Source organism: Cervus elaphus, chromosome X, assembly GCF_910594005.1.
Source record: "Cervus elaphus chromosome X, mCerEla1.1, whole genome shotgun sequence".
NCBI lineage: Eukaryota > Metazoa > Chordata > Mammalia > Artiodactyla > Cervidae > Cervus > Cervus elaphus.
The window spans coordinates 53,027,143-53,051,664 of NC_057848.1; the positions used below are offsets into that span (position 1 = coordinate 53,027,143).

The 24,522-nt window shown below is 38.9% G+C and overlaps 1 protein-coding gene across 1 annotated transcript; it reads right to left on the reverse strand.

The window, feature by feature from the left end:
- Positions 1-23,640, reverse strand: LOC122690310 (fibrous sheath-interacting protein 2-like). The gene is made up of 8 exons (XM_043897369.1): positions 23,123-23,640; positions 12,463-12,624; positions 9,370-9,861; positions 8,127-8,227; positions 6,707-6,753; positions 4,597-4,640; positions 2,445-2,511; positions 1-146 (listed from the first exon to the last, which is right to left on the reverse strand). Exons 1-8 carry the CDS (start codon positions 23,168-23,170, stop codon positions 1-3), a joined length of 1,107 nt encoding a protein of 368 aa, XP_043753304.1. The 5' UTR covers positions 23,171-23,640.
- Positions 23,641-24,522: the final 882 nt, after the last annotated feature.

Below are 24,522 nucleotides of genomic sequence, written 5' to 3' on the forward strand. Positions count from 1 at the left end.
TCACTTTCTGTCCTGGTGAGGGGGTGAGGGTGAGGAAGGTTTCGGAACACTGGTGTTAGATCTTGAAAACACTTTCAAGAAAGCTGATGATATCTTCCTCATCATTTCAGACCCCTGTCTCGAAGAAGTATGGTGCTTTTCAAAGTCTGTGAACAACCAAAAGAGAAATGTGATCAGTTACCGGGCTTTCCAATTGCTATCAGGCCCAGGGAGTGATCATTTAGGATTCAGAAATAAGTAGTTATATAATAGCTTTTGTTTTTGAAAGTGTTTTCGCAAAGAGTATTTTGCTCCTTCTGACAGTCTTGGGAAGAAAGCAGGAGAAACCCAGTGAGGTCAGATGCCTTGTCTAAGGTCACGTGGGTAGCCTGATGAGCTAATTCCACACGAGAAGGTAACTTTCAACTCTCAACAGCACTGGTGTCCATTTTCCAGGCAAAAGCAGCTGTGCACTACAAAAGGCTATCGTTTCTCACTCACTCTGGGTACATTTTCAATTGTCTGACCCCCAGTGATCTGTTTGTTATGTGAGCTATACAGGACTTGTGTGGCCAATAAAAGTCTCCATTTGGACTCATTTTTCTATACCACTTGTCTTGTGCAAAGGGCTCTTAAAGCATCTCATAGTTTATGTTAACAAAATGATTGTTGTATCTGTAAAGACAAATGAGCATTTATCTTTGTTGCTGATACATTGTGATAGGATGTCATAAAAAGACACAGGGCAGTAAAGCACATACCTTCTTATTTCTAGTAAAAGACATGGTTCTCCTAGACCTCTTGCATTTCCTCAGTTTTTCTCTTTAGCAATATAACCTTAGGAACCTCAAGGATCTATGATTAAAACTAAGGTAGCAGATAGCAAATTTAACCCCAAATAAGGCGGGGGGGGATAGTTTAGCTCTTCAGATCAATAATGCAGTACTGGAATGTGCTGATAGCTTAAACAAAATAAGAAAAAACAAGAAATTAATAAGGAAAAAGCCAAAATTTGCAAAGGCAAAGGTAAAGGCTTGAATGGAGAGATCTCTTCTGAAAAAGTTAGACAAAGACTTAGTTACAGAATTCAAGCATATACTGCAAGGCCACATTCTGAAAATCTTGAGGGGAAAAATAAAGCTTTGTTTCTGCAATTGTGGGTCTTGTTAAAAATGTAGATGCCTGGTCACCATTTCTAGGTCTCCTTCAAGACATTCTGCTGCTGCTTTGATCTGCTTTGTGGGCAGCACCATGGACTTCACTTGGTTGGTACTGGTCACTCTTGAAGAGAGAAATGTACCTGGGTGTTGGTGGCCAAAGTGGATGGGCCGTGACACATGCCAAGAGCTATGGAATGACACATCTTACCATGAACTGATTTTGATTGCCCCAAAATCCTATTTGTGAAAAATAAGCTGTAATGAGCCTGTGTTGGTCCCCTCTTTTTTGGTGGGTTTTCCTAAGCAGGTATGGTAATTTCAAATAAACTGTCCTCTGTGGGGAGCTTTACTACTTTGAGCACCTTAGCACAGGGTGAGCCATTTCTGCATTTCTTCCTCCAAAAGCCCTTAGCAGAGCAAAAATAGGTTATCTGAACTGCTTCTCAGTGAATTCCTCTAATGTGTAGAATGTAGGGATTGGGAGGAGGTGTCCCCATCAAACTGAAGTCACAGAAGAATGTGATTTTACTCTTTGACTGGACATGCTACTTGGAAACCTAGATGGGATCGTTTCTACTTATCACTGAACTCTGCAGGCAGTTCCTGGTCACTGGTTAGTTCTGAGATGTGATTCTGAGATGTGGCCCCTGTTTGGCAGGAAAAAGAATATGGGATAGAGCCTCAAGACCTGTGATGTTTGAGCCCTGGCTCAGTCACCTGCTGGCTGTGCCACCTCAGGCAGGTCATCTGCCTCCATTTTCTCCTCTCTGAGAGACACCTTCAAGACTTGCAAGGAAGCATGGTATGATAAGCTTTAGTGACTGTTACCTCATCAATATAATGGAAATGATGCTTCACAGGGTGGATGTGAGAAAAGCACTTAGCAGAATGCCTGTTACATGGCCGGTCCCTAATAAATGTTACTCCCAGTACCTGTTACCCCTTTGCTGTGAGGTTTGAGTCAGAGAACTGCATAATAACCTGCAAATTGCAATCTACATACATACTAAGGGAGAAGGAAATGGCAACCCACTCCAGTATTCTTGCCTGGAGAATCCCATGGACAAAGGAGCCTGGAAGGCTATAATCCATGGGGTAACAAAGAGTCAGACATGACTGAAAAACTCACATACACACACACACATACATACTAAGTCATATTTCATCCTCACATTGGTGGTGGGTGGGTGTGCTTCAAGGCAAGAGCCATTCAATGTGATGGGCAAGGGGGGTGAATGATCAAAACTCCTATGTTCAAAATGACATAATTGAGAGCTTCATTCTAAAATGATAAATTTGTTGTACCTGAAGTGTCATCGTTTGAGGGATATTGGCTGGTCAGGTTACTTCTGCGTTGATAGTGGGTGATAAACTGCCAAGACAAAGGTGTAACACTAGCTTAAGCCTCTGCCCTTTGATGGACAGCGAACACTAGAAACCCTGAAGGGAGCACAATCATTGTGGCATCGTACATAGTAATCTCACGGCCCCTCGGTCTCAAAGAATTATCTTCTGGGACTTTGGTTATCCCTAGGCACGACTTCTCATAATTCTTGCTAATTAGGACACCCAGGATTGGCCCCAGACTCAGACAAGGGCTGCCCCTGGCGGATAGTTTCAAGGGCTCACGTGTCCTAGGTCACAAAACAATGTCAGCCATGCTGCCCTTCGCCTCCTGGAGCTTGGAACAAATAAAACATTTTCGATCCTTCTCTGAGCAAAGATAATGATAGTGGAGGTCTTAAGGGAAGGAGGAGGAAAGGGGAGGTCCATTTTACTACCCCAATCTTCTTTGAAGCTCTGGAGCAAGAAAGTGGTAGTGTGAGGTTGCAGCAGCCTGGAGGGGGCAGGGCAGAGATGGTGGCCCAGGTGCTGGCTTTGCTCTGTGGATCTTCCGCACCCCCTGGAATGCAGAAGCAGCAGGGTCCCAGAAGGGCCTGCAATAGCCTGGGGGAGGTGGCTGGGCTGCAGGGTAGGTGTGCCATGATGAGGGCGGTTAAAAAGGATGGGGCAAATCAATGAAGGCAAGATGAGAGAAGCTCTCCACACCAACACCCATCGTTGGTGTGGAGAGCAGAGTATTACGGTGAAAGTTTTGGATTTGAGGCAGTTTATGGATTACGATACTGAGGATAGGATACATAAACGGATAAACTGGAACAGAACAATCTAAGGAACTGGTTCTCAACGTTGGCTGCACAACACAACCATCTGGAGGAATATTACAAATAGGCATGCTTGGACTCCGCCCCAAATGAACAGGAATCCCTGAGGCTGAGGCAAGCATTGTTCTCTTTTCTAAGTTGCCTGGGTGACTCTAGTGTGAAGCCAGGTTGAGAATTCCTTATCTAAAGGAAGGAGGGGAAGGGGCAGATGCTACTAAATGGCCAGACACAAGTCCGTTAACTCAGTGGTTCTCAACACTGCCTGTTCATCAAAATCACCCAGGGTCCAGGCTGCAACCCAGACCAACTGAATCTGAATCTCTGGGGATGGGACGCTGGGTGTCAGTTGTTAAAGTTGATTGCAGGGTGCAGCCAGGGTTGAGAACCTCTGCTCCGGGTAATAGTTCCCACACAGGGCTGTCCATCTGCTTCATGGGGGTAGGAGTTGAGGCACTCCTGACTTAGTTGAAATTTGACTCTGATGGTGCTAAGGCTGTTCTTCTGACAAACATTTATTGAGCATCTACTTTATCTCAGTCCTGTGTTAGGTGCTGGGCATACAGTTATGAGTGAAAGAGACAAGCCCTTGCTGTCATGAAGCTTATACTCAAGTGAATCCTCTGCCAGAGGATGAGGGCAGGAATATTTGACAATTTTATTTACTGCTGAATCTCTAGCCCCTGACAAACAGTAGGCACTTCATAAATGTTGAATAAGTGACTAAATGGTGACCTAAGTGCTGTGAAGAAAATAATGCAGGATAAGGGGGATGGTTTGTGTTTATGTGTGTGTACACGCATGCTGGGGGATGGTTAAAGTGAACCAAGAGTAAAGCAAAAGTGATACAAAACAGAGAGGAGGATCTGTAGCTTCAGTGTCCTCAGAGACTTCCTAAGAGGGCTTTGGGTGGAGGGAATTTCCTGGGATCACACTAAGGAGTGGGCCAGATTTTTGGAGAGCTGCCTAGCAAGGGTGCGCTGCGAAGCAGTTGGAACCAGCGTTCATTTCCCTCAGCCAGTGCCCCTTCCTCTCTGAAGCATCTGTTCCCTTGCTGCCCCCACCAGGCCCTCCAGTTTCAGGGACTCACTCCTTGCGTGCCATTGCCCTCAGGTGCTAAGGGGCTTACTCTGTGCACTTACTCGGGGACAATGACTTCAACCACGGGTTGGCCCCAACTGGGAGTGCTTCCTGAGGCCCCTCAAGGCACACCACACCCTTACTTTATGGCACTCCCTCATTTCTGTCAGGGTTCCACTGGCTCACAATGAGGGGAGCCAGTGAAAAATATTTACCTTAAGACTGCTCAAATTCTCCAGAGGTGGACATTCAAGACTCTCTGTGATCAAAACACAATATTGGAAAACAGTTATTTCTGAGACATGTATGCATTTTGGCACAAAAAATAACCTCAATAATTTCATCAGAGAATCGCAGAATCTAGGCAAGCAGAAGAAACCGAAAGAGGTGAGATCCTCAAATTCTGGGCACAGGTCTTAGGGAAGATGCCTCTAACATGCCAAGCTCATCCCATCTAGGGTCCCTTGCACCTACTGAACTCTGTGTGTGGGACCCTATGCTCCCAGATCTTCTTGTGGTCACTTCCTTCCCATTATTAAGATCTGATGTTTCTAGACTTCTTGGACCAAACTAGTCTAGCCAGTCATTCTATATCACTTGGGCTCTTTATTTTTTTCCATATTCATTCATGAATTTCACAAATATGTACTGAGTATCTCTGTGCTTCTTTTGTAGACACGTGGGGATACAGTGAACAGAGAAAAATCCCTGCCCTCATGGAACTAACATTCTAGGGAAGGGAGAGAGTCAATAAACAAATTTTTAAAAAAGCTTTCAGATAGTACAAATGCTAGGGATAAAATTAAAGCAGGGAGTGCTGGGGTGGCATTGGGGTTTCAGTTTTAAAGGAAAATGTTCAGGGAATTTTTTACTTCAAATATGATATTTCAGCAAAGATCTGAAGTAGATGAATGTTCATATGGCCGGAGTGGAGTGATTAAGAGGGATCATAAAGAGAGGTGGTCAGACAGGTCACCAGGAGGGGAGAGTGGAATCCAGACCATGCATGGCCTTGTAAGCCATTGTAAAGACCCTGGCTTTTATCCTAGGTGAAACGGGAAGTACTTATTCCTATCTAGAATTATTGTGTTTATGTGCTGTGCTCAGTCGCTCAGTCCTGTCCAACTCTTCACCACCCCAGAGGAAGCCCTATTGTGTTTATATCCCCTTCCCAATTAGAAGGAGGTAAAGACTTGGTCTCTAATTCGCAGCTGTATCTCCACAACTTAGAACAGTGTCCAGCCCGAAGAAAGTGCTCAGTGACTCTGTTGAATGTGAATGAATGCATGAACTGTACAGGTGCAATATTAAATATTACCATAGGACATAGGAACTAAGCGTGACTCATGCAGTGTAGTTGAAGAAAACTGACACTGAATTCAGATTTAGGAGACTTGGGATCTATATTCTGGCTGACAGTATGATGTTGGACAAGTCACTTCCCTACCCTGAACCTCAGTCTCTTCAGCTGTAAAATAAGGTTATACTAGCTACTTTCTGGCTCTGACAGCCTATGATTCCATAATATAGGAAACACACCAGTGATGCATCATCCTCTGACAACGACCTGTTTGTGGAATTCTGGCAAACTTACCTACATTCTGTGGTTCATCTTTTAATGAATGTTATTCCCACTCTCAAATGGAGAGGATATATTTCTTGAGTAACTTCTTGAGTGGGTGCAGGCTTGAAACAACCAAGGCCAACTCCAGCTCTGTAGTTGGAGTTTTCAGTCGATCTTTACAGTAAACATGATACCCCTACCTCAGTGCTGTCCCATTGTTAGAACCACATTGATCCTTTGAGCTTTAAAAGAATAGAGGCCGAAACTCAACTCATAAATATCTTAATGAGTCAGTTTTAACAGAGACAGAATTAAAGTGGGGTCCACCCTAGCCAGGATTTAATGTAAGCAAATAAATGTAGGTTTAATTTTTAGCTTTAAAAGCTTTTAAGTATATTTTACTAGGGCTAACCTAGTTATACAAAGCAAGCATACATTCTTAAAGAGATGATTAAATCCTAGTAGCATGGGCTGTAGTCTACATGTAGATGTGATAAACCTTTATTTCCTGGATATTTCCCACAGGATCATGGTAACTGTAAACTTATAGTCACACCACATACTTTTCACCACAATTATTAATGGAATCTTACTAGTGTTTCAGAAAAAACAAACTAGTTCATCAGACTAACTGGTTAACTGACTCAGTATTCCCCCAATTTAGATCAGCCTACTGGAAAACTCAGTATTCATCAATGCAATGAACCAACTCTCTTTTAAAATACAATCCAATTTAAAGTAAGAAAAAAAATCAATCCAACCTTCTGTAACTTTGGCACTTGGATCTGACAGACGTTCGTCATCAAAACTAAAGAAAAGATACAAGACATTTCATTTTCTTTGTATTTTATATGAAGGAATGAATAATGATTAATGAATAATAATGACTGTTAAAGAACCATCTGTCCAAGTCTTTATTTATATAGATGCAAACCTGGAATGGTGTGTCTGTGAGTTCTCAAAAATGACAGCTACATTGACTTTGGTTTTATATGTTCCCACTTGTCTTATGCAGTGATACCAATAGTTGAGATTTGCCTGCAATACTAATTATGTATGTTAAGACAAGTGTGAGTGGAGATAAAGCCAGTGGTGGGCCAGGAGTGGGTGTCCTAAAATGGCATCGGATCAAAAAGAAGCCAGGTAGAAAAGAATATAGTTGGAACAGGGTTGATTTTCTTCCTTATGCCCTATTTCTCCCATGATACAAAGTGCTACTGTTCCGAACTTATTGTTACCAGTGGGGGGAGGGTGGGGTGAAGGGATGGTTAGGGTGGCTGGGATGGACATGTACACACTGCTGTATTTAAAACAGATAACCAACAAGGATGTACTGTATAGCACAGGGAACTCTGCTCAATGTTATGTGGCAGCCTGGATGGGAAGGGAGTTTGGGGGAGAATGGATACATGTATATGTATGGCTGAATCCCTTTGCTGTCTACCTGAAACTATTACAACATTGTTCATTGGTGATACCCCAATATAAAATAAAAAGTTTTTAAAAAATTAAAAAACAAAAACAGACTGCTACTGTTCCCAGTTTGTGAATATTCTTATAAACACAAGGGCAATTTCAGACATGGCTTGACTATTCTAGAAAAACTATTAAGACTTCAGTGTACTTTGTCCCCCCCTGTCCCTATAGATACCACATGGTCCAACCTTTCTCTTATGTTAGTGTCTTCCAACCTGGATGGTCTTATCTAAATCTTATCCATCATTTAAAGCCCAACTCCAACTCTACTGCTTTTGAGAATTCTTCCCTGAGTGCTCTAATTTACATTGCCCCCTATGTCCTTGGGGTTCTTCTGACAGTGCCACCCTGCTGAGCATTTAGGTGCATACATGAACTAAGTGTGGGGACTGTTGACGCACAGCCTGTCTCCCAGATCCAAGAACCTAACACATTAAAGACTCAAAGTAACTATACTACAGATCACTGCTAGAAAGTAGATCCCAGGAGAAGAAAGTAGAGACCAGATAAATAGGAATAGGAGAGAAGATGTGAAGGGAGGGCCCAGGAAGTAAACACAGAGGGGAGTTAGGGAAAGGAGTGAGGAGTGAAGCTAAACTGGCTTCCTCACAGGTTTACTTGAGGGGCTCATTCTTCCCATCAACATAATCTTCATTTCAGATTTCTATTTCCTTAGCCAACTAGTATTACTTTAACTGACTGTACCTAGAAAATGAAGGCAGATCTTCTTCATTATATGAAGATGCACTCATCATTCTATGGATGAAGTGATGTGTTGGTTCGGTGCTAGATCTCATTTCTGTTTCCTGGAAAAATACAAGACACAAAAGAGAGTTTATAATAAATAAAATATACCACATTTCCTTAGTTATCTATATAGTCAGCTTTTCTGACCAGGCACACTTTGGCCATGAAATTTCACATGACTTTCTAGTAAGTAAACAGATCCCAATACATAGAGTTTGTGTAAGGCTATTGACCTGATGAACTCCTGAACTGGCCAGAGTTATATCCCTGTGTTTTGTTTTTTCTGGTTCATTGCTGCTTCTGAGTTAATTGGAAAGAAGTGAAAGTGAAAGTCACTCAGTCATGTATGACTCTTTGCGACTCCATAGGCTGTAGTCCATGGAATTCTCCAGGCCAGAATACTGGAGTGGGTAGCCCTTCCCTTCTCCAGAGAATCTTCCCAACCCAGGGATTGGACCCAGGTTTTCTGCAAATGGATAATCCATGGGATTGTCTTACTAGGAAATTCTAAATCATGTGTAATCCCCATACATATGAGTAAGGTACAATTTTTGGGGTAGGGCTAACCCAAGAGGTCAGTGAGGCCCAGATCATCACTAGAAGGGTACAGAACCAGGGATAAGAGCTGGAGTTTAAGGGCTGTTTACAGGGGGAATATTCAACATATTCAACTAATAAGCTGGATAAGTAATTTTTAAGAAGATAGTTGGTTAAAAACTTTCCCCAAAGTCACATAGCTACTAAGTGACAAAGCCAGAATTCAAACCCAGATAGGCTGAATTTGCATGAATGTTTTTACTCCCCTTCAAGTCCCTCTTCTGGTCCTGCCCACTGGAATGGAGTTGGAACACACAAAACTTCCAATGAATATTTACAGGTCAGTGTACAAAAAACCCCCACAACCTATCATTTAAAATAATTAGCTTGTGTTTCTCCTAACCAGTTTCCATTTTCTGTTTTTCTTGTCCTTCTAAATAGCCTAGGACTCTTTCCATGATGTTTTTCTTCAATTGAGGCTCCTGGCTTCATCTGTTAATCATTTCCCTTTTGTTGTAAATATCATCAGAGTTGGGAGAGACTACTTGGGATCCAGTTGATGCCCTTACCTTCCTACCCAATGTGTATTACTTGGACTAAGTTTGTTAAACTCTCTACCCTTTCTGTAGAAACCTGGTCACTGATAGTTACATTTCTCACTTACGCTCAGTTGTGTCTTTTTCTCCCAAGGCGAGTTTGTGTCAGTCAAGCATTCTGAGGTAGTTACATCAGTGTTAGAAACAGTTCTCATTAGTGTCTGTTCAGATTCCATCTGTTTTGCCCGTGACCCTTCAGTAATTATAGTTACACTGGATTTGGGCTGACATTTTCCTACTGACAAAAGTTTTTTCAGACTGCATTTGCTAATTGGTGGCTTAGGGTGAGCCACTGTGCTGGTAGCGAGCTTCATGTCTTCTTTTACTTGATCTTCGAGTGAGTTTTCTGGAAATTCTTCTTCTTCTTTAACAACCTCTTGTAAAACAACTTCATCTTCATCAGAAGCTAAGCTTTCTTCTTTCCTTTCTAAATTTTCTTGACTAATATCATGAGTTATTAACCGAATGATAAGATCTTTTTTGCTTTGGACATCTTTTAAAAGCTCCACTTTGGTGATGTCGGGCTTTATTAAACTCTGAAATGAATTCCTACTAGAAGTCTGGAATTAAAGAGACAATGAATGTTAAAAAACAATCAGTTCAGTCATTTTTGCTGTGGTTCTATTGTATTAAATAGTAAGGCAACTTTCACATGGTTTCTATTTCAATGTAGTAAAATTATTTAAGTGCCTTTTACTAATAAGTCATATGTTTAAAAGAAAAAATAAATGAAAACCACAAGCAATACTTGCTCTTTTCTATAATCCTTTTTTGCATTCAAGATTAACAATCCAGTTCAAAGAAGAGACCCTAACTAAGGTTCCTCCTTTTGCTTCAAATTTTACATTTTACTCATCAAGAAATGCAAAATGCATACTTTAAGTACACTGTTTTCACCATTTGCTTTGAAAGTCTTATAAGAGATTTAGACACAATAACATGTTTTTCTGAACTTCTTACTAGGGAACTAACACACCAATCTAAATAAGAAATTTTCATGAAAAAGACAAAGTGTTGGCTGACCTGGATTTTTAAAACTGATGAATAATGGCAAAATTGTGAAGGACTTTGAATGTTCACTCCTCACCCCTCCCAACACCCTAATCCTTGGAACATATTTTCCAAAGGAAGCTTCAAAGAGTAAATTTTCATTCTCCTCACTTCCCTAGTCAAATGTTACTTTCCATTTTGCAATGTTAAAGACGGATTAAGGAAGAGACCATTACATTTAAACAAATAACTTTTCCCATTTCTGTAGCCTTTTGATGCCACAGAACTTTTAAGTTAATTTGAGTTATCAATCTTAGATCTTTCTGTAACACTGCAAACCAGATTTTCAGATAAATGCTGCCTTAAAGGAATATCCTTTGTGCAAAACAAAATTAAAGAACTTCTGTAAGAAATGGAAATAATCAATTTTGGTTATCTGTGCTGGTGGAGGGAAAGGGGTCAAAAAAAAATTAAAAAGATCATTGTATATGGCTTTGGAATGTGGCATGGTATGAGCTTTAATAGGCATGTGTCTGGTGTATTAGGAAGTTTTGGTACCTCAAAATAGCAAATGAGGCCTGGCTTGAGGATTTCTGACAGAGTTGTCTGGGTTTTCTAAACCAGTCTGTTCTTTCTGTAACCCTCATCCTCATCATGACACTGCTATTCAGATAGCTGGAAAGAATCAAAAACAACTGAAGCATGCTGCGCTATCTATGTCTACTTTCCTTAAGGCAACTTTCACTTCCCTTAAGGTTAGCAGGGGTAGTCGTTTTGGATTAGCTATTCTCTTTCAAGTTCCTCTGGGCTATAAAGAGATAGTTAAACTACTGATAAAGGATGTAAGAGAAGAAAGCAGGTAACCAAGAAGAAGAACTGATGGGTATGTCTGCAGATGGTTAAGAAGTAATGACATAAGAATCATGTTCTATAGTTTAGACAGATTTTGTGCCCATTTATATTTACATATAAATGAAGACTACTAAGTAAATGTTAATATAATTTTGAAAGCCCAGAGAGAAAAGGACATTTGGGAGCTAGAAAGGACCTTTATCTAGTCCAAGAAACTAAGGACCAAGGGGATTTTCATCAGTGTATGACAGTCTCAGTATTTGAAACAAAAAAGTACCCATCAATGTACTCACTAGCTCTGAGACTTAGTTCAGTGAGTTGGAAAATGGTGTTAAGGAAAACATGCTCCTGGGCTTAGGCTCCAGGCAGGCTAGTTCCATAGAACTCTGCTCTGTTTGTGAGCCACAGGTGTGTGAGTGCACAGTGCAAGAGGCTCATTTACACCTAGGGACTTTGGTATTCAGTGAGAAAATGGGGTTTATCAGTGGAACTCTATCTCCTGGCAACACTGCCCCTAAGATCAGTAAACAGAACGAACTACTTTTTCAAATAGTTGCATTGTACTAAGGACAGCATTTTGGCAATTCAGATCCCCATTACTGAAGTACATTTGGAGCCCAAATATGGGACTGCAGAGAAACTAGTTCATAAAAACAGCAGCACGAAGACAACTCGATCCAGAACAAGGCTAGAATGGGAAAGAAACTTAGTTCGTGCTGAGGATGTATATAGAGAACTGGGAAACAAAGGGAACAAAAGTGAAATAAGAAGAAAACTCTGAAGAGCTTTTGGTCTAATGTTTGTTGATAAATGTTACTAAGTGAAAACAGTACTTCTGAGGAGCTTTAAGATTGAGGATTTCAATCCAATAGAGACTAGTTTAGCTGATATTCTAACTGGCCCTTTTGGACTCATATAGTACCATGACAATGTATATCCATTAAAAAGAACTGTGGTAACTGTCAGAATTGTATTTCCTCTGAGTTGCCAAATGAAAACTACAATTCCAATCAGCTCTGTTTGCTATTAAGGTGTTTCTCTGCATTCCCATTCTTCAAGAAATGGCAGTTCAGTTTGACTAGCTCCTGGAAACTAGCCTGCCACCTTTACATGGGCCACATTGCTGATGGGTTAGTCCCAGGAAAGCAGAGGATTGTACTGGAGGAATCAGGGTCCCTAATTCTACTGGGCTGGGCAAGAGAAACTGACCAGACTTTACAAGTGCATTCCCACAGACCTCCCTGAAAAAGGAAATCACAGAAGGACAGACAGGTCTTACTAACTGCTCATTTCCTTTCACCACTGCCTTTTGCACTTACCTCTAAAGGCTTTACATTCAGTCGTCCCATCTGATCCAAAGAAACGCGTTTTTCTTTCTTTCTGTTTCCTGCAACAGGTATCTCAGTTGAGTAATTCTTCCCACTTATTGATGCTCTTCTCAATGTTTCAATGCTGTGTCCAGTTCTAACTAAACACTCCGTCTGTAGCTTGTCAAGAGATTGTGTTTTAATAGAAATGACCCCTAAGTGCTCTGCAACAATGTCGGGATCAATATTAATTGGTTGTTTGCCGAGGTGCGGAATTATCCTAACTGAAAGCTCCTCTTGCCTTAAACCTTGATCTAACCCTTTTTGCTCTAGTCCAGGTACTATTTTGATAGCATACTCATGCACCTTTTCAACAATTCGATCAATGTCCAAATCACCAAAGAGATTAGCACATGGATCTCCTGAGCTAATCATTTCTAATGGACAATTGGAAACTTTCCTGATAATTAAAGAAGCTACTTCTTTAGGAAAGATGTGGTTTGTATCTTTCATATCACGATAAAGTTCTTCATGTGTTCCAGATTGTTGTAGTACACAATTATAAACAGAATCAACCATCTGAGAAATCATTTCTATGCTTTCTGGATTTAAAAAGAATTCTTCAGGATTGGCGACTACAATAATGTTTTTTCTGGAAATTTCAGCTGTCACGGATTTTGTCAATTGAGATGCAATTTTATTTAACTCAGGCTTTGATAAGTTTTCAGCATCTTTGCTTGAGGCACTTGGCAACTTGACTAGTTTAGCCAAGAACAAGGCAATTGTTTCTTCTAAAAACCTGGCATCTAATACAGCCTCTTTTTTGGTGGGAGACTTTGACTTCAGATCATCAATAATCTTAGCCACTTTTTCCATAATTTTGACAGATTCTAGAACTAACTCTGAACTTGATGTTTCATCCTGTTCTTGAGGATGAAATTCGGAATTGGAAATTTCCTTCACCATTAAAAATCCTATTATATCAGAAAGGACATTGCTCTTACCCATTAAATCTTTGTACACTGAAATATGGGAGCCACAGTGCTTTAAAACAGTGCTATAAACAGAAGTAACTACTTTTTCAATAGTTGCACTATCTGTTAAAGATACAGTGGCTGACTCTATGACCTGTGGTACTACTGTAATATGACTTTTAGAGATATATTGTTGGAATGAACTTAAGATTTTTGAGCTTATTTCTTGCATTTTAGTGTTCAGAGGATTGTTTTGCTCCCTTTCTGCTTTTGGAAACATAGATAGAAGCTTTGACAAAAACTTCACAGCAATTTCTTCTATTATGCTAAAAGGCAGTTTGTAAGCCCGGGATGGTTGAGGCTGGGGAACTTCACTGGTTTGGATAACACCTCTAAGGATATTTTCAATAGTATTATCAATTTCTGTACACTGAAGTGGTGTTAATTCTCCAGAAAAATAGTTTTGTAACCGATTTCCAGTCACTTCCTGTACAACTAAATTAACTATGGCTTCTGAAAGGATTTTGCAACCACTGCTAATACACTTTCGTATGCTCTCTTGAGATCCAAATTGAGGCAAGAGATTATTATAAATAGTTTGAACCACTGATTGAATAATTTCTTCATCGTTAAGATGTAAGGATTTTACATACTGTATAATCATATCTTCATCTTTGGAGATCTCTGTTTTAACTGTACTTGCTAACTTCATTTGAAGGGAATCTAACTCTGTGTACAAATTATCTTCAGATATTTCTGTTTTAGCGTTGGCTACTGTTGAGAAAATTTTTGATAGAAGAGAAGAAATTATCCTTTCTAAAAATTCGTAAGGCAGCATTATGGTATATGGCGATGATGTTTGACATTCTTTGCAGGCTGTCTGGGCCATTTTATGGACCTTTTTCATAACTTTCTTAGATTCTAGGGGCAAACATTCTGAATCTGGAACCTCATCATAAAGTAGCAAGTTTAGCTGATACTGAAGAATTTCTTCTATTACTGCATTAGCTAGCCTTTTTGCTAATTTTTCAACATTAAAATTTATGTCCTCGCAGATGGAGTCTTGAGATCTATAATCCTGTAAGATATTGCATATAGAGGAGTGAACAATCTTATTGACCAACATTTTATCAATTGATGGTATTTTAGCCATAAAAGGTGTCTGATATGAAGAAGGTATTTTAGTTGTAGGTGCCATGTTATGTATGGGTGGTATAGTATCCATAATTACCTTTTTCTTGGAAGGTCTTTTAACCACAGACAGTTCGTTTTGCCTGAGAGGTGCTTTATGAACTGATGAAATGTTATCCTCAGATGGAAGGAACTTACTTCCTTGATCTTGGTTTAATACTTTAATTTGAGCATCCGAAAATTCCTTTAACAGGGAATCAATCAGTTTCATAGCCATGCCATAGAGCTCAGCTGGATTTACATCATTGGTTACATTTTGACATGCATCATATGTATCCAGTGAGGAAGAAAAAATCAGTTTGTTAACTATTTCAGAGATAACATCTTCTAAAAAGTTAGCAGGGAAAATCCTGGGTTTATTTTCTAGTAGGTTCTGAGGATTGTCCCATTTACGAGGTTGCCTTTGGATCTCACTCTCTTCCTCTTTTGCAGGAACATTTTCTTTAGCTGAATTCACTGAGGCAGGCTGGGCAAAATCCTTGCCACAAGCTTGAGTTACATATGCTGCATTTTCACCTAGAAGACTTGGGTAATTTAAATCATCCACTGGTCCTTGGAGAGATGTTTCTAAAACATTTCTGTAAATGCTTACAGGGACATTTTGGGCATGTTTAGAATGTAAGATCTGTTTGTCATTTGTAGCTGGGTAAGCTGGAGAATCCCTCCTCTTTTCTTGGATCTCTGTATTTCTCACCTTGGATTTCAGAGATGATAATTCAAGAGGTCTATCCCCTTTTCCTAATGAACTTCCTTTTTTCTTGTCACTCTTCTTTTTACCACATATTTCAAAACCTGGTTCCAGGACAACTTTGTTTTTTGTATCATCCATAGCTGGTGAAAGATGTTGGTATAGCTCATCACCTCGCCCTTTCTCATCTTTTCTAGCCATGCGGTCTTTCTTCTTGATTTCATTCTTTGTAAATGCTGTACCCAAATCCAGCCCCGGAGTATCTTTACTTTTCACACTGGTTGTTGTTGAAGTAAGTTTTGATATGTTCTCATCTTTTGCAGTTGAAGTTTCCTTTTTCTTTTCATCCCCTTTCTTTTTCTTTGCCATACCTCCAACTGCCTCTAATGCTATGGTAGTTACTTTGCTCTTCATAATACTACTTATATTAATACATATTGGCTGCTGGATGCTGCCTGTTTTCATTGATGTCTTCTCTTTGAAGTTCTCTTTTCCATTAACTGCTCTGCCATCTATTTCCGAAGTGTCCATTTTGTTTTTCAGTTCTGAGGTTAGAGGAATAAGTGTAGATGATCGTTCTAGTGAAGAAACTGGGTTCTCCTTCAAGCTTCTGTTTATCTTTGTAAAGGTTTTATATGGTAGGTGTTGAATTCTTTGCATGATGCTATCCACATCTAGAAATGAAAACAAGGTGGAAGACCAGCTTCCTGAAAATAGTGGCAGAATCTTGAAAGCAGAGATTGCCTTCTTGGTTAAAGCAGCAACCGTCTCTATAACAATGTTACTTCTATCATGTTTTTGAATATTTTTAGATCCATATATTTCTGTCACCTCATCATACACAGAATTACATACTTTATCAACTGTTTCTTTATCTACTGGTGGAAATGAAAACATTTTTTCAGCATTTGTTAGAACTTTAATTTCGCTTTTCCTAAATTCCCCTATCAGAACATTTGCAAATTTAATAGCCAGGCCCATGATACTTCTTTCCGATATCTCTTTGTCCTTAGGATTTTCAGCAATTCTTGGTAGAGTATAAAATTTGCGAACAAGGTCAATGACGACATCTTCCAAAAACGTAGCAGAGTATACAGAAGTCTGGGGGAAGGACTGTATTTTTTCTTTAATGGGATTCAAGAGTTCAGTGACATCATCATTTCTGGGTAAGTCACTGGGAAATGATTTTTCATCACATAGAAATGGTTGCAGATGGTGGTCCACAATTTCCTTCATAATGAAACCAGCTATTCTCCCAAGGAATGAGCCTCCTCTTTTGTATGTATCTTTCTGTACTTCATCTTCAAACTTAATTTTTTTAATAATATTGTTACATATAGAGTCAGCCAAGTCATCAATTGCCCCTAATTGCAAATTTTCCACATGTTCCTCTGCCTTGGCAAGTCTAATCTCATGTTCAGAAATTTCTGTTATAATATCATCAGTTAGTTTTGAAGCTGCATTCACAAACTCATAATCTGGTGGCACCTCTTCCTCGTTTGGCTCTATTTCAGTCTCAGGTGAAGGAAACATACGTGCCAGAAGCTTGTAAATCATATTTTCTAAAAGGGAACGAGGCAATACAGTAATGCATGATGGCAAGTCATGGCTATCATTGTTGATGGTGTTGAGTACATTTCTGATGATATTCTCCTCTTGGAGGAAGGAATACGAAGAAGTTGCTAATTTTCCTAAAACTAATGACTCCACCTGATAATCATAAATTTCTTCTAACAGAAGATGATATATTTTTTCCCCAAAACTAACAGCATCATTTTGTATAGCTCTATAAACATGAACCAGAGATTGATAATCATCTAATATTTTTTCATAAATAATATTAACAGTTTTTTTAACCATTTCTTTGTATCCTTCTGAAAAATAGAGATTTTCATGCAAGTGATCTGCAACTAAAATTTGTGAAGTGGTGAATTCCAGCACAATTGATTTTACTAATCTTGTAACAATATCTGTAACATTGGCTTTTGCTTTACATGGATTTTCAGTAGCCAAGACATATGAGAATATACAAAGAATTTTGCATAAAAGCTCAGAAATTACTTCCTCCAAAAAGACAGCTGAATTCACAATGAAGGATAATTCTCTTTGTTTAGGATCTATTGCTCTCTGCTGATAAATTTGCTCCATTGTACAAGGAAGAGTTTTATCTCCAGGTAAAAATGACTCAAGATGATGGTTAAATATTTCCCTTATTATATAACTTGCTGTTTTTGTTACAGGTATATTACTTATGCCTTTTTTGTCTTTCAAAAGAGACTGGTATAGCTTTAAATGAGAAATGTCAATATATATGGCATCAACCATAGCCTGGATACTGTTTTCTGAAATTACATTTTGTTTTTCACTTCCATCTTTAATGATGCATATTGCATGTTTAGAAATTATTGACATGATTTCATCAATCAGTCTCACAACTGTGTTGTTGAAGTCTGACTGCAAAAAGTATGGGTCTTCTGCACTGCAGTTCAATAGATTTATCTGAGATAAAACCTGAGTTACTATTTTTTCCAAATGTGTATGTGACAATATGGTGGTATATGTTGTACAAGTCTGTCTTCGGAGTCTTAATGTATTGATTGCATAATGAACTCTCTTTATCAAAACATCAGCATTGAGTTTTGAATATGACTTGAAAGGCAGCTTTGCTATGAAATATGGAGGAATTTGGAAATCAACAACTTCAGCCAGGATAATTTTAGTAAGCCTCTCAGCCAGTGTCTTGGTGTCACTGAAAAAGTCCTTATTAGATTCCAGTTCATATTCTTGTAAAACTTTGCTATATGCTGTATTGATAATTTTTATCACTATGTCTCTATCTACTGGTGGCAAACACAATTGTTCCTCAGCATTTTCTAGGGTACTAACTTGAACTTTTGAGAATTCTTCTGTTATCAAATATATGAATTTTTCGGCTGTTTCCAACAGTTCTTTTTCTGAATCTCTTAGTGATTTTGTTTGTACAATACCTAATGCTCTGTGGAATATTTTTCTTAAAACTCCAGAGATCACATCTTCCAAAAAGGCTGAGGGGTAAACACTGGCAAAAAAAGAATGTCTTCTTCTTGTACTATCAAAGTATCTATATGATGAAGTAAATGGCAACTTTCCATACAAAAATGGATGAAGATGTTGTTGGCAAATATTTTTAATGATAAAACTTGCTATTCTATCAATAAAAACATTGTCACTGCTTGTGATATCATGCTCAATTGCTTCTTGAGACCCAGAGTTTTGCCCGATATTTCTGAGTGTGGAATCAACGAGACGCTGAACATCCTCCTCTGAATAAACAGATTCAGTTTCATCTTCATCTTTTGAAAATCGAATCTCATGTTGAGAAATTTTCATCCTAATATCACTGATTAACTTTGAAGAGATTTCACTGTGATTAATTTCTGATCTATCTTTTGGAGTTTCGCTGTATGGAACCATGTTAGATGCAGAAGGAAAGATTCTAGATAATAGTACTCTGATCATTTCTTCTAAAAATGTGTATGGCAGCAAAGTCTTATATGGAGGTAAATGCTGGCTTGGCTGGGTAGGTTTAGTGATGCCTCTAAAGACTTTCTGAATTATGTTCTCAGCTGTCAAAATAGTGTAGGAAGAAGCTGACAAATCTCCAGAAAACAGCGGATGAAAAAGATAATCAGATATAGCTGCTACAATTAAATTGGTGATATTTTCTGCAAAAATATCACTGTCTTTGAGGTCTTTACTATCAACAGCCAGCCCATGCTGTTTCAGAACATTCTTATAAACTGAATCGACAAGTTCATCCATGGTGTCTGTATCTACAGTGGGCAATGGCTGCTCTTGGTCATCATGAAGAATGCAGATTTTAGCCTTGTTAAAATGGTTGTTTATTGAGTTTACTATTTTTTGGGTCATTTTATCCAAATCATACTCCATGTTATATTTTGGATTGAAGACCTTTGATAATAGTCTGGCAACAATTTCTTCTACAAATGCATTAGGATAAAAGCTTATACCTAATGATGATGGCTTCTGGGGTCTGTGTGACCCTGTGACTTCACCGAGAACCTCTTTAACCATATTTGATATTTCATCCAATGGAGATGTTGAATGAGGTAAGCCCTCTTCAGACAAAAAGGGTTGAAGATGATTTTCAATAATCTCTTGAATAATAAGACTGGCCATTCGGTCAACCATAATTGGGCTTTGACTTTCTATACTTTTCTGTATTGACCCAAGTGAGTCAGACATCTGCAAAATATTATTATAAATAGACTCCACCATATTTTGAAGGTTTTGTTCTCTATATACACATTGATAATCATATTTAGTGAGCCAAATCTTATGCTTTGAAATGGTTAACAAAACTTTATTTATTATATAGGTGGATAGCTCATTAAAATCTGAAGTCTTTAAGTATTTACCTCCTAAGCATGAAGCCTCACTGGGTGATGGAATGAGCTGAGATAATAGTCTTCTGATGACATCTGCTAAAAATGAGTATGAGAGCATGGTGATATAGCCTGTTGAATGTTGACTTTGGTAATTAAGTTCACTTAGGTTGTTTTGAAGTTTCAGTAGTATATTTTCAGCTTTGAGAGGGTAATATGAATTAGGCATGAGCTTTCTTATAAAGCACAATGGGAGCTGGTAGTCTATACTGTTTTTCAATATGCCACTAGTTATCTGTTCTGCTACTGACATGGCAGCATATGCCAAATGATCACTACAGGTAACTTGCAATGTATAATCCCATAATACATCATTATAAACAGAGTCAACAATCTTACTAACAGTTTCTTTATAGACTGGTGGAAAACACATCTTTTCTTCAACGTCCCGTAAAACAGTGACTTGAGCGGTATTAAACTCATTCACCACACAGTTGATATCTAATATATTCATCTCGTTAAGCTGGGCTTCAGTGACATTCACATTTTTGCCCTGCACTGAGGTGGTGAGATTAAGAAAAATGTCCACAATTATTTCTTCCAGAAATGTGGCAGAGTACACGCCCGTGTTCATGCCTCCTGGATACTGTATGTTAAGAAAGGCTGTTGCCTTTTTATCTGGTCTTCGAAGAGGAGGTAGAAAAGGGAATTTTCCTGAAAATTGCTTACTGAATGGGGTTTGCATCTTGGAATGAATCACCCTAAGATTATTTGATGGTCCTGTCAGAGGTTTGCTATCATAACTCATGAATCGCACAGAGTTTTTACCCTGTTTTGATTCTTTTAATTCTGGCCTTTCTCCTTTGGGGAAACTGGGAGGTCTCTCACTTGTCCTGTATGTTAAATGTTTGTCTGTAACTGGTGGACTTCTGGGAGGTTGCTGTATACCGCATGACAATTTTTCCATTAAGGACTTTACCAAGCTGTGGGAAATAATATTAAGCATAGACTCTTGATCTATTTCTGCCAGATTTTCGAAAAGGTCTGGCATGTCATATTCCTCAAATGGCAAGCCATAGTCCATTGTTAAGCCAGAATAATCATCTATTCTTTGAAGTGTGTTGAATAGTTGACGTTCTGTTGATATTTCGTCAGAAAAAGGACTATTCGTAAGGAAGTTGCTGGCTGTGCACTCTTCCAAGAGCATTCTAATAAGTTTCTCACACACAACATTCAGGAGAAAAGCTGATTTAGGGGAGAGCCCTAGGTTATTTCTAGGAATTCTATGACTTTGCGAGTTATTTGAAGATAAGAACATTTTTCTTGCTGTTTTACCAGAATCTGTATCCCAATTTGGGCATTCATCTGGCAAAAACAAATTGAAAACAATATTGAAAATTTTGTTGACTACTTCTTTGGATTCAGGAGATCTTAGGCTGCCAACCAGAGTGTTTAACTTACAAGCTAGAGAATTTAGTTTACTTTTCTGTATTAGTTGCTTAAGATGGTGAGTAGGAGCTGATTTCCAACCTTTGGCACATATCTGTCTTTTCATAGTTTTTGCTTTGTTGCAAACAAGCAAACGATGGCTTTTAGGTGTGGAGAGTGATTTGTTTTTTCCTTTGCTGTCAAGGTGATGATTTATTCCTATTTCTTTGGACAGAACATGGATCACTCCTATTAAGAGATCCTGAAAGAGATCGCTGAAATCAGCCACAGCTGCTTTTGGGCAATAAATATATTTTGCTTTCACAGAAACCACTTTTGTAACATCTTCCTTTAATATGTCACTATTTAAAAGGATTTGAATAATGACCTCAGAAATGCTTAAAGCAAGTCCTCTGATAGAAATTGACCGATGCTCAAACACTTGGGAATGAACTAAAATAACCTCGCTACAAGTTGTGTCTTCATTTCCTAGTGATTTCTGTTTTGTTTCACCATCTTTGGTGCAATCAGAAATGCTTGAAATTATATAGGAAATAACCAGTTCAGTGAGATGTTCACAAAATTGATTAAGTGAAGAATCAGTGTTGATGCTTCTTAGAGGCTGTTTTGATTCATATTTTTTGCTTAGTAGTGTGGAACTAATAGATACTTTTTCATCAACAGGACCTTGAAACAGAAAACAGTGGTATTGTTTTAACATGCATTAAGGAACAATGTTGCTCATTCAAAATACTGGCAATATTTTATATATGAATTTCACTTTGGGTATACCTTACTCAAGAAATAGAAAAACCTAGTCAAGAAAGGAACTGAGTTTTCTTCAAATGTCTATTTCCCACCTGTGAAATCTTTACTTCTGCTGGGAAGCCCATTTAAAATTCAAATCTCGCTGGAAAGGGTGTGGAGAAAAGGGAACCCTCTTACACTGTTGGTGGGAATGCAAACTAGTACAGCCACTATGGAGAACAGTGTGGAGATTCCTCAAAAAACTGGAAATAGAACTGCCATATGACCCAGCAATCCCACTCCTGGGCATACACACCGAGGAAACCAGAACTGAAAGAGACAAGTGTACCCCAATGTTCATCGCAGCACTGATTATAATAGCCAGGACATGGAAGCAACCTAGATGCCCATCATCAGATGAATGGATAAGGAAGCTGTGGTACATATACACCATGGAATATTACTCAGCCACTAAAAAGAATTCATTTGAATCAGTTCTAATGAGATGGATGAGACTGGAGCCCATTTTACAGAGTGAAGTAAGCCAGAAAGATAAAGACCAATACAGTATACTAACGCATATATATGGAATTTAGAAAGATGGTAACGATAACCCTATATGCAAAACAGAAAAAGAGACACAGATGTACAGAACAGACTCTTAGACTCTGTGGGAGACGGCGAGGATGGGATGTTCTGAGAGAATAGCATTGAAACAAGTATACTATCAAGGGTGAAACAGATCACCAGCCCAGGCTGGATGCCTGAGACAAGTGCTCAGGGCTGGTGCACTGGGAAGATCCAGAGGGATGGGATGGGGAGGGAGGTGGGAGGGGGGATTGGGATGGGGAACACATGTAAATCCATGGCTGATTCATGTCAATGTATGGCAGAAACCACTACAATATTGTAAAGTAATTAGCCTCCAACTAATAAAAATAAATGGGAAAAACCCCCAAAATATCCCACTTTAAATTATGCCTATTTAATCTCATCTGTAGATAGGGAAAACTGAAAAACACTCCTCCATATAAAAATTATGCAAATGGGTAACATTTTTTCTTTTAGCATATTGCCCAGTTGAAAAACACACAGCTATACAGGTAGATAAACAGCCATCCCAAATCTAAGGCTATTTTCAGAGAAGTGGTGAATGTAGCTTCTTGCATGTGAGGGCTAAAAACAACACTCTTAACGCTGTCATTGACTTTTTTGCCCCTAAAATCATGCTATCTCTTTATAAGTCATCCCTCACTCACCTCTGGTTTCAAAGTTGTTGAAATGTGTGACCACTGATGTAGTAACATATCTTGCTACTAGGTGGACTTCATGTGGTCCCAGTTCCCGATCAGCAAAAGCAATGACTCCAGGCTCTTCAAGAGTTTTCTCTAACTTCAGGTACTTATTTTTCCACTTTTCCAGTAAAACGGAATCTTCTCCACTTGCCACAAGGCCTTTGTTTTCTTCTTCAGTTCCATAGCTGTTTCTTTTTTCCCATATTTTAAGCAGGCTTTTCTCATTCTTTAGTTGTTCAGATGTTAGGCAGTGAAGGCTTTCCTTTGATATAAAAAACGGCTTCATGGTTTCCGTATTTTCAGTAGTGTGTGATGTTTGATTTGAAAGGCCAAAACTTGTCAGCATGGTATTGACAATATCTTCTGCAGCTAAACATATTTTGAGTGGAGAAATGGTAGTCTGTATTTCATCTGGGTTAACAAGTGGTTTGAGGGGCTCATAGTGAAGCACTCTTTGATTTTCACCCTCTTCCGTTTCTCTGAAAGACATGGGGTGCTCTAGTGCTGCCCGTGCAGGGTCACTGGATTTCTGAGATGAAATTTGTGAGACAGTGTCTTCTGGGAGAGAGGAGTCTCCTTTCACAGCTTGATCAAAGTAGCTGAAGACGTGGGCTTCACTTCTAGAAGATGATGGTTTAAACTCTGATTTGAGCCCTTCCATTGGCTCTATGGTTTTAGTTGAATCTCCTATAGAGTAGCTGACACATGCAGGTACATCTAAGGAAGTCTTGTCCTTTATTTTCCTATCTTCCTCTGAATAAGACAACAAGCTGGAGATTTGTGGAGGATCATCCCAGCAGCTAATTCCCTTTGACTTTGAAGTGGACATTTCTGGTCCAGTTGTAAATCGGGAGCAATTAACAGTGCAGGCATTTTTAGCTCCTTGGAGCAGATTTTCCTTTGGATGGTTTTTGATCATCAACTCATAGAAATAAGTGCACTGGTCCATCAGTGTGCTGATGATCTGATTTGCTACGATGTTTTCTTCAAATATGCTAGTTGAAGATGGTTCCTTGTGGCATTCTTCTTTGTCTAGTTTGTTCTTAATTATACTAAGCATGTCAGTGACAGTATTAACAGCATAAGTAAGCAATTCTGAATGGAAAAAGTAAAGCTGTTGAAGGGCATTGTCTATGTTTTCCTGGGAAATCATACTACTTGATTTAGATTCATCAGGAAATGTAGTCCGTGTTTGTAACTTGGGAAATATTGTTTTCATTGGTGGTTTCTGTTGCATAGCAAAAAAGTTTTCAATAGGTGTTCTCACAAGTTCAGAAAAAGCATATGTAGAGACATGTTTAAACTGTAGGTCTACAAATGACTCTAAGGTGTTCAGAACCCCTTCCAAGATCTCTTGAGTAATT